The sequence below is a fragment of the Eptesicus fuscus genome, chromosome 17, assembly GCF_027574615.1.
Source record: "Eptesicus fuscus isolate TK198812 chromosome 17, DD_ASM_mEF_20220401, whole genome shotgun sequence".
NCBI classification, from domain to species: Eukaryota; Metazoa; Chordata; class Mammalia; order Chiroptera; family Vespertilionidae; genus Eptesicus; species Eptesicus fuscus.
In genome coordinates, this window is record NC_072489.1 from 50558269 (window position 1) to 50575036 (window position 16768).

A 16768-nucleotide genomic window follows, 5' to 3' on the forward strand; every position below is an offset into this window, starting at 1 on the left:
CACATGTTGACCACCCCTGCCAGAGGGTGCTCACTTGAGAGAAGGCTGCATCTGAGTGCTTTATAAGGATCCACAGAAAACAGTGCTTTAATAATATGCTTGCCTTCCTTAAACTAGTATTTTTGAGCAATTATTATGAATTAATAGGGAAAAACCAACACTTCAGTATGTATTTTCATCAACTTTATAAAACTATGACAGAAGCACCGAGTGTAAAGGAGTATTTACAGACACCCAAAGAACGTATCTGTGACGTGAACATTAATTTTCTAAGGGGAGCAACAGCTGAGACGTAGCTATATGCCTACCTCCCCGGGTGCTTGATCACGGTTCCAGAGCTCTGAGTCAGTAATAAACCACTCACCGAAGGCTTGTCAATTTATGTAAGAGAGTTTCTTCTAAAGCATTTTAATAAAGTTCTGTGTGAAGTCAAACAAGAACAAATGTTTGTATAATGGATTACATGTAGGGGACTTTTAACTACAAATGCAAGACATCAAGAATATATTCTTTTTTTTTTTTTTTGGTTTATTAAAACAAAACTACAAGTCTGTGCTTCTTACAATACATTATTAACAAGCATAAAAATCAATTAATGTTTCCAAATAAGTGTTGCTCACAAAATCACACAGTGTTATTTCACAGTGAGAGTAATTCCTTTTACAATTCAGTATTTCTTTATACAACAGGCACATAGTTTAATACCTTCCCTCAGGGCATTTCTGTGCTTTAGGTGATTAGAAAGAAATTCAAAAGCCTCTTCCAAATGCAATCATTAGTTTGTATTAAACTAAAATGCCAGATGCCAAGTCTCCAGTTCCTAAAAAGAGTGTTTTAAAAAAAGATTTACATCCAAATTAAGTTTTATAAACTTCAGTCATAGGTCCTGTCACTTCTAAACACTAGAACTATCTGTGGATAAAAATCTACATCCAACTGTGCAATTTTTCTTTTCTAAATCTGAATGAAAATTTTACCCCAGTTAATCTGTGTTAATTTCATTGCTTTCAGTGAAAAAGCCGGGACCGCTGACGGCTGATCTTCCCACTGAGGACAGGGCCTGACCACCTGTCTTAGTTTTCTGTGCTGTCAGTAGGGGAGGAAATAGCCACTAAATGTATGAAGTTCATGCCTCAACGCCCTCTCAGTTACTGTTGTAGCCCCTTACAGAACTGCCTAACCTAGTGTTTCCCAAAATGTTTTCCAGGGGGAACCAGTGAGCGGTTCCCAGACGTCCTGAAGGGGAAAGGGTCCTGGGGTCTGAGTTTGGAAACGCTGGTTAAAGGCTGTGTCCTCCCAGACCTGCGCCCTCACTGTGCTGAGTGCACAGGGAGTTCCCAGGAAGAGGACCCACGGCCAAACTTGCTTTCCCAGGGACACTTTCTTCTGCAGAACAGCCCCGACATCCCGGAGCACGCCCCCCCCCCCCCCCCGAAAATGATGGAAAATGCTTCCCTCCAGGTACGACGGGAATTCCACAGCTGAGCCTGCATTCCCGGCCTTTCCCAGGTATTCTCTCCACTCAGAAGGGAGGCTCCTGGTATTTCTGTTACTAGTCCCACACATTCCACTCTAGTTCTTTCCCTTTGTTTTTCTTAAAATGTAAGAGATCAAAAAGTCCTTCCCTTTTTCTGAGTGACTTGGGACATTCTCATTTTGAAAGAGTGCAGTTTCATATCGTTTATTATTGGAGTTTTTGTTTGTTTTGTAACTTGACTCACAGCCTTTCCCCGGAGGCATGCATTTCCGGTTCAGAGAAATGCAGAGTAAACTGTAATACATTATTTACAAGCACCTAGTTTGTTTAATCGTACAGGGAAGCCATCCGCTTCGGGGAAACAATGAGAATAAATCTAAGCAAACCTGGAAACCTTACTGTCATGATACGGTGTTCTCGAAACGAGGCCCTGAAGCATGGGTTGTGCTAAACAACGCGAGGGTCAGCTTGCTTGGGTGAGCATAACTTTGGTTGAGATTTTTCTTCCTTAAAAAGGGTTTGAAGCACCAGTTAATTACAAAAAAGGCATGCGTGTTTATTCTCACAGTGAGCTGAGTGGCGAGAGACCTAGTGAACCATACATTGCATTCCCAAAGCATCTGATTTGATTCCTAGAAAACAAACCCACCGAGAGGGAAACAGAGCCGGAGAAGCCGAAGCCGTGGTCCCTGCTCGGGCTGGCCCGGCCGCGGCTCCAGCAGAATCACAAGCTGGGCAGCAGCGTCAGCCACTAGGAAGTCTGCCAACCGGACATTCCGGAGAAGCGAGAGGCGGTCTGAGTAATCTTTAGGGGATGAATGCAAGAGTCTAGCGAAATGTTGGCTGGCCCACATAGGGAGCACCCGAGGGGATAACTAAGCCTCCCCGTGTGTTCCCCCCGACGCAGAACGCCCAGTTAGTAAAACGGAAGCCACAAGGTGAAGCCCACACTCCACCCCGGAGCCGACAACACTGACGGTAGCTGAATGGTACACGAGTTCCTACTAAGAAAGTACGTTCCAAACGGGGGATCTGCAAAGAGTGGAGGTCGCAGCAGCACAACCTTATTGCTGTGAGTTCCAAACGAGATATTTCATTCAAAGTGAAATATCAGTCAGTGCCCTTCCCTCTCCCAAACACAGAATATTCATGAGATATGATTAGTGTTTAAAATCCAAGCTTATGAAAGCACAAACTTCATTCTCAGTACTTCTATATTAAATTCAAAGACGATATGCAATATTCATTAGGAGAGTTCCTCATTCCATAATACCTTGGAGAGGAGGAACGAGCTGTGAGAAAATGTTTTAATATCACATCTTAAAGAAATCACCAGGAATTACCAAAATTAATGAACACTTATGCTCCCCACGCACAAAAAGGCACCTCTATTATGAACAGACAAGTTTTCATGATTTGCTGCTACGTGGCGTCAGGGTTGAGGCGTATTAACTCGTTAAATTTTTAAAGAACCTTGATTCTGCCTCACAGCTAAAGATCCACAAATGTCTCCAACCATTCACCGGGCAGCAGGCCACCACGAAGGCCGCACGGTAGCACACTGCCCGGCCCGAGTGGGTCCCAGGCCCCCGACCAGGATCGCTCGTGCACACGCCGTGTGCAGCACAGGGAGCCCAGCGCCGGCAGCCTCAGCCAGAGCCCTTTCTGCCACCAAGTCTCCCAGCCGAGCCGACCACGCCGGGACAGCTGTGCCTGTGAGAGGCAGGGACCACCTGAGGGGTGGGGAAGGGTACAGCCAGGAAACGGAAGTCATTCCTAAATACTTGCTGGTCATTTAAAACGCAATGGTACGTTTTTATCTGAGCAAAAGTTTTCCGAGTCAGTTTTCTGGCCAAGTTCACCTTGAATCTTGCCAGCCAAAGGTACTTCCTGGTGTCAGCTATGTCTTCATGTTATCGCCATCCCTGACCTAATCTAACATGGTGTTTTCATGTAGCTCTGAAAACACGTCCTAAATCTGACCAGCGCAGGCCAGCACAGGGATACCTGGATGTGATGTACACCTGCCCATTCTTTCGTAAAGCACTTTGGGTTGACAATTATTTTTAAAGGAAGATTAACAGTTAATCAGAAAATATACCAATGAATTCCCCGACAGCATTACGTATCACCAAGATTCAGTTCAAGAATACTAGTACAACTACATTTTTTTGTCCTTCACATTAATTAGTCCTTAACAGTTATACTTAAAATGTAAATCTTTAATAAACTCCAAAATCTTTTCTGAGATTTCATTTTGTAATCTACTGATTAGGAACTGCAAGCGGAGGCTGGGGGCCCCCAGAGCGTTATCTGCGGGACGCTGTGCGCCTTAGAGTCGGGATGGTCACGGGCCCACGGAGGGGAGAAGGCACTTGCTTTCCAGGAGGCCACGTCAGGGCAGGGCAGGCCTGGCCACAGGACGCACCTCCCACCTGGAGCCATAAAGAGCTGAGCCCACCAGGGGCCATGCACGCCCTTCACCTGCTGGCAGCTCGTTACTACAGCACCACAAAGCTCAGAAGATATTCCAGGAGTTTCTGCCGGTTGCACTGAGGTAGGAAAGTGCTGCTGAGTTCCAAAATAGACACTCTCTTTTGTTTGGTCTCTTTGAAAACCTAGAGAGAAAGTTTCAATTAAATGCAAACAAACAAACAAAAAAAAGGACATTCCCGCCACCAACCCTAACTGGTGTCCGAAAACCCCAGAAGCAGTAAGACATAGCCAACTGTCTCCTGCCTTTAAGCACAAGCTCTGCCCCTGCCCGTGTCTGCGAGCAGGGCGGGGGCTGTGGGTGCAGGTGTGGTGCTGGTTTCGGGGAGGGCAGCCAGTGCACTAGCCTCTAACATTTATGGTGGAATAAAGTCACGGTCCCTGACAAAGCCCACTGGTACCTCCGTGGAACCCAGCGCCACGTGATACGAGAAAGTAAAGCACAGCTGAGGATTCTTCTAGCAATACTTATAGTAAAATACAGCGAAATCAGCCAGGACCATGGGGCACCATCAACACCCACGGCCAGCGGCCAGAGCATCTGGAAACACAGGGACACATTCTATGCAAACAGGTTTAGAATGGAGGTGAAAACCAGCAAAACTCGGGAACTTTCAAAGAAATCTGCACTGGCGGGCCTCACCTTCAACATGCCCCACCCGTCCCCAAAAAGGCCTCCAGCAGAAACGGCCCCCCTCGGGGTCCACCCAACCCAAAGGTGGCTCAAACAGACCAGGTCCAAAGGGGAAGAGGACAGGGGCGGGCACTTACCCCAATATCCTTAAACATTTTCACAGCGTTCTTCACGAGACAGTAGGTGGCACTCTCAGCTGCAGAGAAAGAGTGAGACCCTGTCAAATGTTCAGGCCCAGCAAAACCCATATCCACAGTGAGAAGTGCGGAGGCCAGAGCATCAGAGCGAGTCAGCAGCGGGGCAGCTCCACGTTAAACCTACTTTACCATCGTTTAAGAAGGAAAAAAAGGGAGAGAAGAATAAGGAGAAAAAGAGAAGAATAAAAAGGGAGAGGAGGGAGGAAGTGGGGAGGAAGGGAAGGAGAAATACTTAAACATCTGCCTTAAAGGGGTTTTGTGAGAATCAAAGGAGATGCGTAGAAATCCCTTTGTTTAATGCACGGGTGATTCCTGCAGCAGTGGGGCCAGAAAGAGCACAAGCCTGGAGGTCAGAAGGTCGAACTCAGTTCTGCCCATGAACCAGCTATGTGAGCTGGGTGGCTGCCTCACCTAGAAAGTGACCGATCTAGACAGGATCTGTACATCTCTCTAGGTAGAACTCTATCTCTAGGTCCCTCTGTCTCTAAAAATTCCTATTCACAGTAGTTTCAGTTCTAAACCCTAAGTGTATAAAATGCTACCCCCCCCCCCCCAATCACACCTCTTATACAACAGACAATACCAGGAGGTGGAGCAACTGAGCAGGCACAGCTGGTGGGAGTGCCAACTGGCCCACCAAGTGGGCAGCATCTGGCAGGACCCACTAAAGCTGAACCTACACACCCTGTGACCAGGCAACTCTGCTCCTGGATATGCACCCAACCTGATGCGAAACATGTCCACCCAAAGACGTGTGTGCAAACCTGTGCCAGAGTGCTACTCCCAGGGGCTCTGAACTGCCAACAGCCCAAATATCCATCAACAGCAGAATGACTGAATAAAATGTGCTAAATATTCATACAATGGGCAACTACAAAGCAATAAGAACAAACAAACAACTACGTGCAACAACATGCAGGAACCTCACAAATGATGGGACTATACAGTGAGAGGTCAGGGTAATTTTGCAATTTTTCCCCCCCTATAATTAGCATTCCTGTAATCTAAGAAGTCAGAGATTTAAAAGAAGCCAAACTAGTGGCATGCGTACCATAGGCGGCAACACTTTTTTCTGTTCTGGTTATGAGGTATTTGTGCAGCCTCTGCAGGTACTCCGGCTCCGGGACGGGCCCGCTGAAGTTGTGGATGAACATGGCGGCGGAGCTGTAGGCCTCCAGCAACGGGCCCAGCAGCCTCTGCAGGAAGGTGATGAACTGCTGGTGCTCCTTGGATTGGCTCACCTGTGAAAGAGCAGAGACAACGCATGAGGCGGCACAGGAGCAACGGCAGGCTGACGGGGGACCCTCCTGGGAGAACCAGTGACTGAGAAGATGGCTCTCACGGTCCCTGCACAGAGCCGCCTGCCACTCGTGCGCACAGGGAGAGCCTCTGTGGGAAATGGCTCTCGGTGCTGAAATGCGTTTTTTTTCGCAGTCATTGACTTTTACAGGACTTGAGATTTGCGTTCATTGAGCAGCTGCCTAGAAGGAACCGTGGTATTTGAATAGCATAATGATGACACATTGTCATCACTGAAAGTGGCTGGTCCTGAGGTTAGTTTCTACAGGACTGGAAGCCTGACTCAATAGTCACTCAAGGACACAAAAAGGTCACATGACAAGACAAGATCACAAGATCATCTCTGTCCTCCCTAGTCCCCACTTCCTGCCTCCCCCCCCCCCCCCCGTGTCGTCCTTCAGCCCACAGTCCAGCGAGGACGGGTGATGGTGAGGCTCTCCCTGTACCCCCCCAAGACATGCATGTTCAGATAAGCCGCTCTCGTGTGTGGAAGCAAGATCATTGGCCCATCTTGAAACTAATAAAACCCCAAATGGAAAAATGTGTCATTTGGAATCTCCAGAAGCCATACCTCCTGACTGTGTGTGTGTGTGTGTGTGTGTGTGTGTGTGAACTAGGCGTGTCATCCCACTGCAGAGGAAGTACCCACTTAGGGTATTCAGAAAAGATGGGTCATTATTACTGATCTCCAAAATGGTAAGTTAGACAAAACTGGTTTTTCTAAATGAGGGACAACCAAACTTCTAAAAATCCCAATTTTCTCCTGTGATAGGATTTGTTTTCATCGAAGACAAACAGCTGATGCAGAACATTCAGAAGGGATGGCAAGACTGACCATGACTCAAAAGGAGCAGCCAGGCCAAGGACAGCGGGTGGTATTCTCTCCCACAGCTGGTGTGGTACCCCCTTACTTGGTGACTGAACACAAACACGCCTCTTCAGGCGCGAGTGAGGGTGTGGGCACAGGTCTGCACCTGCTTGTTCTGTGCAAGGTCATGAATGGCACCATCCGGGACATTCACCTTTCTCAATGTCCACTCTTGTTTCCTCTTCCATTCAATTATACTCAAGCCGGACAATTTCGGGTATTAATTCAACAGCTCGAGAGCCTTTATTCACTAGGCAGAAAGCACCGCGCTGGGTTGTGGGTGCTCTGGCTATGAGTAAGTCACCAGGGTCCCAGTTTATCAGCCTCATTAGCTAGTGGCAACATGAACCTCAAGACGTCACTGTAAAGTCCTCCAGAATTCTTCCCCAAAGTACCTTCAGGTAGCAGTCTCGCTGCTCCTCACCAAAATCACTGTCTTCGTCTTCTTCATCGCTTCTCCAGGACAAAGGTTCGGGAAGCTTCTTGTCCCACTGCTGCTCAGCAAGACCGGGGCTGACATCTTCCTGGTCATCTTGCTATGCCAGGGGACAAGCAAGAGTCGGCAGAGAGGCACAGGCACACGCCACTGCCAGCTGGACCCACCACGGCAGCTTCTCTCATTCCCTCTCCACTCCTCTCTGCCCGCCACTTACCAGGTCCATCCACCTCCCTCTCCAAACTCAGAATCACTCGGGAGAGAGCGAGGAAAGAACAAAGGAAAGGACGGGGGGAAAGCTACCAAACACATCAAATACAAACACCTTCCCCTTTTCCAGGCCATACTCACTCTACTACATTTACCAACATTAAAACAAACTCTCCAAAGAGAAAAAAGCGTATGCGCAGGCTACAAGCACACTGAGAGGTAAAACATCTCATCTTAGAACAACTTCAGGACCCGGAATTGTCAGGATGTGTTTTAGACAACACCAGTTACACAGAAGCAACCAAAATGTCACACAATCCCAAAGACGTTTACTCTCCCCACGCTGATTTTTCTCTTCTGTTCACCTGGATTTGACTACAGATCTAATGTCATTATTGGTTAAAATAAGTGGTTGTAATATTGGTTAAAGTAGTTGGTGGAAAGGACAAGGAAATGAAGAGCAAGAAACTAAACTAAACAAAGGCAAACAAAGACGAGCGATTCCCCTTACCTCTGCGACCGTGAGAATGCCGTACTGGATGAACCTTCCCACTGTTTCATGGCAGACTTGGTAAAACGTCTGGCAGGGCTGGAAAGAAGAGACATTTCAAGGTCAATGTCACGATCCTATACCTCTTTTAGTAAAAACAAACAAACATCGTACAAAGTAGCTGCCAAATATTTCCATGATGTAATCTACCTTAGGACTGGGCCAGTCCTATGATTTCCAATGCCCACCCTCCTGATAAATATGGGTGGTCATGGGCAAAGCCACAGAAGAGGCCTCGTTCTCCAGACTGGCAGAGCACACAGTGTGGCAGCATCTGAAAAAGGGTGCTCCCAAGCTCAGCCTCCCCCCTACCCTAAGGGAAGCAGCCCTTAGAGGGGCCGCCTGTCACACCCCACCACCTATTCTTCTTCTTTATAAGACAATTTCTCTGCAAAAGCTGTCAAAGCTTTGTGTAGATACTGTACACAAAGGTGGTGGATGAGGAAACACAATGTCCAATATTCAAAAAAGATCCAGGAAAAGGCAAAAGGCACTCTCGAGAGCCTATTTACCCTCTCCCTTCCGACTCTGCCCACCCAAGGCTGAGGCAAAACAGATTCCCCAACAGGCTCAGCAACATGCCTCCCATGAAGCAGCCCGCGGAGGTGGGCCCTCATCACACACGTGCTCACAGACGTCCCACGTGCAGGACAGTAGACTTTAATTAGAATATGAGTTCTACCTGTTGATGACTTTGAGGAAAGAATTCTCTCTACTGCTTAACATGTATGCCTCGTGACAAATGTCTGCAAGTGCGTAGACATAATATGCATGCTCATCAGGACTGCTGGGCCTCAGTCTCCCCATTTATAAAGTGAGGATGGGGCTGAGCAGATGATTTTAAGACTGTTTCTGACTCTTATCTTCTGTGGTTCCATCATCCATGAGTGAGCATGTTAATTATTTACAAACCTCTGACCCAGTGCCTTATGCGGAATAAGAGCTCGGTAACCTTGGATCTGACTGGTGCAGAACGTCGAGCAGTTGCCCAACACACCTAACAAGGGCACAAAGCAGTCACTGGAGCAGTGACCCCAAAAGCCACATCCACATAGTAAACAACGTATTAGTCTGGGGGTCAGGAGTAGAATGTAATAGAAAAAGACAAAGTTGGTTTATCCTATATAATAAGAGAGGAATATGCCAATTATCTGTCATGCCTGAGGCATAACGACCAACTGCATAACCACTGAACCATGGATGAGCAGGAAGGTGGGGCAGGGAGCTACAGGCCGGGGCAGCGAGCTATGAGCAGGGGAGAGCTACCAGCAGTGGTGGGCGGGTGGCCAGCTGAGGCAAGCGGCAGCAAGCTACTCGTATTTTCATAAAAATGCTCAAGAAAAAAAGAACAGGCAGAGAGTTGTTACTTACGAGAGAGATGGTGCCCTCGTTAGACAGCAGGTAGCACAGGCTGGCCGCCTTCCGCACCAGCTGCTCCTGGCTGATCAGGGTGGGAGCCCCACCGGCAGGCGCGCCCGCACCCTTCTTGTTCAGGACTGCGTAAAGGCTGCAGGCTGAGGAGATGCAAGCATCAATGAAGCCGCAGTCTCAGAGCTCCAAGGAAAACTTCAACTGGCTCAGATAGCTTGGACTACCTTACCAGACTGCCACATCAAAAATAATTACCTGCATTGCAGGGTGAAATTTAAGTAAATCCCCTCAGGACTCACTTCTCATGAGTCCATGTGATCCCAACTCCATCCAAGGCCTTCCTCTGGGGCCCGTCCCCTCTGTTCTCTTTCTCCCTGCGCCCCTGATCACAACTGAGCCCCATCACTCACATCACCGCCACGTGTCCGTCTCCTCTCACTCAGTCTTTCAGCTCCTGGACAGCAAGACACCTTACCTCTCTCCCTCAATCATAAGTGTAATACCATGCCGTAATTCATGAGCTACTTACTGAATAATAGATGTAAAAATAAGCTATAAACAGTGATACAGATTATATTCTTATTTGAGGTTTAAAAATAGAGCAACACGTTCCCTCAACCAGGGGTTATCATCCAAACTGAAGTAGACCCCAGGGTGATTTAGGCCCTTGTATTTTCTATGAAAATGTTCCAGGGCCCAACATACCTATGATGGCCTCCATGATAAAGACGTGCAGGACGCCGTTGCTGTAGAAGTTAAGTTCAAAGACTGATGGGACAGTTGTGCTGGGAGTAATAAAAAACTCATCGTTCCTGCTGGTGTGGGTGATTGTGACGCAATTTCCCAACAGCTGTATGGCATGTATGACCACATCTTCGGAATTTCCCGAGAACCCCAGGTCAAAATCACGGGCCAGCACTTCCTCCTTCATCACAAAGAAGTCCTCCACCAATGTGGAGAGATCGATTCCCTAGAGAAACACACAGAAATGGCCTCATGACAGTGGAAAACTACTTCCCAAAAGGCTGAGAGACCATTCAGAGGATTTTTTCTTGCCTTGGCTTTCCTGCAGCTTCATGTCAGCACATACAGAAAAAGGGTCACAACACCAATGCAGAGAAAGTAAAAAAAAAAAAAAAAAAAAAGATTAAAAAGCTAGTCCCCCAGAATGTCATGAAATTGATATTCCGCATCCAGAGAGCACTCTAGCCACACATGTGATGAGCACATAAGATCACAGAGAGAAGCCACCATCTGAAAGAAGTGCTTATTTTTAGCAAGAATTTCCCCCTATTAAATACCTATCTGACAAATACTTATTGGGTGCCTATAGATACTGGCACTGTATTTGGTGAGAACATGACAGACACAGCCAGTCCCATCATAGCATAGGTGCATTGTGGGAAGGTGGAAAGTGGTCCTAAACACAAATCAAATAGCAGGGAAGCCATTCGCTATCTGCATGTCAATTAAAATATGCCTTATTTACATTAACTATACCACTCAAAGTATGTCTTACTATTACTGTGTGTGTCTGTGTGTGTGTGTGTGTGTGTGTGTGTATACATATACATATATATATATGTATATATATTTAGTTATTTACATTAACTATGCCTTACTATTACCGTATCTATAATAATCTATAATAATAAAAGCATAATATGCTAATTAGACCAGACGTCCAGAGCGAAGCCACAGTGGATGGGGGCTGAGACAGAGGCGGCTGCCACAGCAGCAGGGGAGCCCTTTGCATGAATTTTGTGCATCGGGCCTCTAATATACACACACACACATACGCATATCTATATAATAAAAGCCTAAGCAACCATTATAGCGGAATGACCAGAACGACCAGTTGCTATGATGCGCACTGACCACCAGGGGGCAGACGTTCAATGCAGGAGCTGCTCCCTGGTGGTCAGTGTGCTCCCACAGGGGGAGCCCTGCTCAGCCAGAAGCCGGGCTCAAGGCTGGTGAGCACAGTGTCGGTGGCGGGAGCCTCTCCCACCTCTGTGGCAGCACTAAGGAGGAGCCAGCTGAATGTTAAGGAGCAGCGAGCAGGCAGGCGGTAAGGAGCGAGGGGTCCCAGACTGCACGAGGCGCAGACTGGGCTGAGGGATGCCCCCCCCCCCCCCGTCAGTGCATGAATTTCGTGCACTGGGCCTCTAGTATATACATAAACACAGTCTCTGAGTTTTTTTCATGTAGATTTTGTCATTGGATTTGTAAGCTCCTGTGGGCAAGGTCCCTAGCTTATATTACTGTTTGTCTCACAGTCCTCGCCAGGAGTGGGCCAAATCTATCAGTGAATCGGATCTGCACAGCTGACAGAGCAGTCTCATGCGTAGTCTTTAGCTGCAGGTGACGCGGCGGACATACCTGCCTGTGTCTGTAGAGGAGCAGGCAGGCCACGATGTGTGTTGACATAATGGCACAGGATTTGCTAGCAGCTGAAAGGCAAGCACAGAGCTTTAGTTGCACTTTTTAAAATATATATATATAGAGAGAGCTGAAACTTTTAAAAGTACCTAATACTTAAATAGGCGTATTTAAAACTATAAAAGTCCCCTACCACATTCCCCATAAAGGTGATTTGTCAAAAGGAAGTTACATTATACTGTGTTCTGGGCCATTAGAGATCACTATTCGTCATATAACACAATTCAGTCTAAGGTAGGTGCACCTTCAATTGAGGATAATGGAGTTCAGTTTCTGAATGACCTAGAGACACCTTTATGAAAATACCAAGACCCAAAGCCTGAGCCTGTTCTCCGAGCTCTACGGCACATCCCACTGCTATTTCTTGACTTGTCCCAGGTGACAGTCTACTGTAACTGTACTTCTATACTCATTCCACAGGACTGAAAGTCAGAAAATCTGGGCTCAAAACCTAACTTCTACACTGACTAATTTCACAACTTGAGGGAAATTACTTAAATTCCTAAGCCTCAGCTTCCTCAGGGGTCAAATGAGAGCACTGCCTAGTCCGTGGGCTGCGTGAGAATGAAATGGACGGCCTGCCACAGGACCCACAGTGATGCTGCTCAATGTATTTTCACCTCCTCTTTCAACCTGGCCCAGAGGTAGGTCAGAGGTGGGGAAGAAGGGGACGTAAATACATTTGAAATGACTCTAGTCCATACACTATACTCTGAGTTTGTAGAAAATTATAATCATATAAATCAAATACGAGAACATCTGTAGAATAATCTGAACTAAACACCATTGGGGAGTTTTCTGAGATGATAATGAATTCAGGAATACTTTACTCACAGCTGATATTGTCTCCAGTATTTAAAAAAAACAAAACAGTATCCAGTTCTATATTTATAGCCATCAAAAAGAATGTTTATAAAGAGTATTTTAAAAACATAAACGTATATTTGTGCTACAAATGGAAGAGAGCACAAGACAAAACTGCCAGAAGGATTTTTAGAGACTAGACAGCAACACCGCTGGTTACTGGGACAGTGGGTTTTGTCTTTATTTTCCAACTCCCCAGCATTAAGGATGTATTATGTTAGCATCCAGAATCCAAGCACGGGAGACACGTCAGATGTGCCTGAGAAAGAACGCTCTGTGCTCTGTCCCGCACGAGGCAGCAGCAGCTGAAGTGGAAGGAGCCAGAGGAGGCGTGGACACCAATGTCTGCAGGAAGTGCTGAGATTTGGAGCTGATGGGGGATGGGCAACAGGAAGTGGAGACAAGAGCCTACGGGGCTGCATACCAAGGGACTCTGATGCTGCCCCAGGACTATAAAGCCACCTCTCCCGCAGGTCAGGACACTGCAATCTGGTCCTTAAGGAAGACTGGCTCTGCACTCACCGCACTCCGCTCTGGATCCCTTCCACATACAGTGTTTGTGTACAACGTCCCCCCTGAGAACAGCACAGGCTCTGTAGGCGCTGAACCACTAGCTCCTCAATCTGTATCCCCACAGCTAACGCAAACGTTACACAGAACGGCCCCTCGGTATTTGCCGAATAATCATGGGGTCAGAGGGGGGAGGGACATGCAACTATAAACCTAGAGCTGCACTACCAGTTAGTTCAAGGAAGCACATTCATGAGCAAAAGAGATAACAAATCACTGTGGCAGTGCTGTATACTATTAAAGCATGAGCACCCACTAATCATCGGGCACTGTGTGAGATGTTTTACTCGATTACCCCACCAATCACCTTCTGGCTAATAACCCATCTATCACCACCTGTGTATCAGGTACCAGAACTAGAAGTGGAACCAAAGCAGAGCAGATTCCCGAACCTGTACGGTCTGCCCTGCACCACGCCGGTCTGCACCGCAAACCACAGAGACTGTTGTTCCACTTACTGAAGAGGATGTGCTCAGCCAGATTCGCGATCAGTCTTCTCCGGAACGACTCCTCTGTCTCATTGCTGGACTCGTCAGGGGACGGCTCGGCGCCTTCAGCAGCAGCATCATTGGGTCTGAAAAGTTTCCTTAAAAATTAGACTTCTACAACCCCACTCTTTCACAAAGCAAATTATGATGGCCTAAGGCCGTGGTCGGCAAACTGCGGCTCGTGAGCCACATGCGGCTCTTTGGCCCCTTGAGTGTGGCTCTTCCACAAAATACCACGTGCGGGCGCGCATGTACAGTGCGATTGAAACTTCGTGGCCCAAGCGCAGAAGTCGGTTTTCAGCTCTCAAAAGACATTTCAATCGTTGTACTGTTGATATTTGGCTCTGTTGACTAATGAGTTTGCCGACCACTGGCCTAAGGAATGAATATATAACACACTGTAAGTTACTATATATTCTAAATTTAAACCACAAGCAGATTATTTATATGGGTTGTTTTTCTCCATGATATACTCTACTATGCCCAATTCACTCTCTTGGAGGAAACACATTATTTAGTTATAACTAAACAGTCTACTGACACATCATTTCCAAACCCACTGGCTGAAAAAAAAAAATGAATAAAGCAAGATACTTCATTTTAAAACATTTAGGAAAATTTATCAAATAGATTTTAGAATGCAAATAAGTCAAAAACCTCCAAACTATGAAAGCAAATCACTTCACCATCCCATATACAACCAAGAGAAAAGTTACTCAAGGTTGGAAGTGAAAATAAGAACATGCATGTTCTCATTCAAGTTAACCTATTTTTCTTTGCAATGTAAGACATAATAGATATCTGATAGTTTAGCCAGTATAAAAAATTCCCCCAAACCTCACCTTGAAGGAAGTATAGCTGGGAGCAAGGCTTGTTCCATAGAAAGTGGGGCAGACACAGGTTTCTGACTCTGGCTTTCTAAATATTCCTGGAGGGGGAAAAACCAAACATTAGCTCTCACTGTCTCATTTACATAAACATATATAAAATATACTCGATCTCCAAAAAGTAAAAAGGGAGTTGTTTCATCAAGTCAGCTATGCTACAGAGAACTACTTCTTATATCCTAAACCATCTTCAGGAGTCCAGAATGACCCGGAGGATGCTGTCAAACACGAAATCTCAGAACTGAAAATAAAAAGAGCAGAATGATGCTTAAGCAAAATCATTTATAAATTAAAGGAGAACATTTAACTTTTCTCACATCTTAAATAAATTATTTGACATCCCCAATATTATTACTGGTAACTGACATAACCATTCATTCTTTATAAAGGAAATCTGAAAACCTGTGGGTCACATAATATTCAAAAGAACTTCAACCCAAAAGCAAATCATAACAAGAGAGAGAAGCTGTGCAATCTTTTTTTTTTTAATAGTAAGAATGATGGGGTTCTTAAGAATTGGAAGCATTAAGGTCAGAAAGCATCTAGCACAGTAATCAGAATCTTTTAGAATAAAACCAGGAAGTGGAAGAGCAGGAGCAGGACTCTGTCCCTGACCCCCTGGGTTCCCAACTCCATCACCCATTCTTCTCTTTCTCTTTAACCAACTGGAAAAATCTTAGGAATTTATACTACCAGGACCTCAGGGGCCCGGCAGTCCCAGGCTTCCCACGAGGAGAGCCCCACCCCTCAGAACACGAGGGGCCTGCATCCCACTCGGTAAATCAGAGCCTCATCCTAGTTTGACTAGGGCCCAGCTTTTAAGGATTGTGCTTTGAAAAACTTCCCCTAAAGGCAATTCAAAAACACGATATAAAATATTGATATATATTATAAAGGAATATGCAAAAGTCTCATGAGTTTAAAAAAAAAGCAATAAACATTGAACCCAATGTCGCCCAAAGATAAGATATTTACTGTCCTTTGTTAGCAGGTGCACTTTGGTGGAAAAATTTAGGAAATGCCATTCTTGACATAGTCCTCATTTTCCAAGAGAAGAAACTGAGGCGACAGAAGCAGGACTAGAGGCAGGCAGGACTAGGGCCCAGACCTGACCCCGAGCTACCCCAATGCTTTAAAACAGTTTCATTCCAACAGACACTCACCTTTAAGGAAAATGGCTGTGCAAAATCCACTCTGACACACCCATAGTTTTTCCGTAACATTCTGATGACGCCTCTGGCTACGCTCCAAAGGCTCTCGTTCTTCTTAGGTTTTCCCTAAATTCCAATTTTGAAAGAATGACATGGTAAGAAATAAAGCTCACACATATGCAAACATTCTGTTATCCAAAGAATAAAGTGTTTTGTTTTTTTGTTTCTTTTGTTTTTCATGGTTCATATTGAAGAAAAAAAAAAACAAGAGCGCATGAACACGGGAAATAAGTATTCATTGACTGAGACCTGTCAGAATATTTAGAATTCATGGAGTCTACAAGATGTAATCATGTCATCCGGAGAGGTGATTTGGTCAATGAAAAACCAAACACTTAACACTAATTCATTCAGCACACTATTTACAGCATTCACAAAAACACAACTGCAAACTAATGATGGATAAAAATGACATAGGTTGAACAATATTCTGCAGTGCTCAGATAAAAATAAGATGTCAAAGAGGTCACTTATCAGAGGCCTAATGATCACCAGAGTCCAAATACCTAATATTAGGCAGCGAGGGTCAAATCCAGCCCCACGGTGGCCTTTAAGCTAACTATTCATTCAGTAAGCACTTACTGAATATTTAATATGCATATGGCACAATGACGGCCAGATAATGGACGCAGGACTCAGATATGACCTCATGAGACAGTCAGCGTGAGTGGAACACACATTCAGAGCAGACACCTAACAAACTTGAGGGGGAAATCTCACAACAGGTACAGATAATAATCTGTGTCGATCACTTAACTTTTAAAGCCTCCA

At 45.8% G+C, this 16768-nt stretch overlaps 1 protein-coding gene across 1 annotated transcript in view; it reads right to left on the reverse strand.

Moving 5' to 3' along the window:
• Positions 1–213: 213 nt before the first annotated feature.
• GPAM (glycerol-3-phosphate acyltransferase, mitochondrial) overlaps positions 214–16768 on the reverse strand; it is a 32870-nt gene continuing 16315 nt past the window's right edge. Inside the window, exons 11-21 of the mRNA XM_028149424.2 lie at positions 15950–16063; positions 14742–14827; positions 13870–13985; positions 11918–11988; positions 10241–10505; positions 9536–9678; positions 8126–8203; positions 7364–7504; positions 5853–6042; positions 4742–4800; positions 214–4095 (exon numbers count right to left, since the gene is read on the reverse strand). Of these exons, the coding sequence (XP_028005225.2) occupies positions 3979–4095; positions 4742–4800; positions 5853–6042; positions 7364–7504; positions 8126–8203; positions 9536–9678; positions 10241–10505; positions 11918–11988; positions 13870–13985; positions 14742–14827; positions 15950–16063 (1380 nt within the window). The 3' untranslated portion in view covers positions 214–3978. The remainder of the gene's footprint in view (positions 4096–4741; positions 4801–5852; positions 6043–7363; positions 7505–8125; positions 8204–9535; positions 9679–10240; positions 10506–11917; positions 11989–13869; positions 13986–14741; positions 14828–15949; positions 16064–16768) is intronic.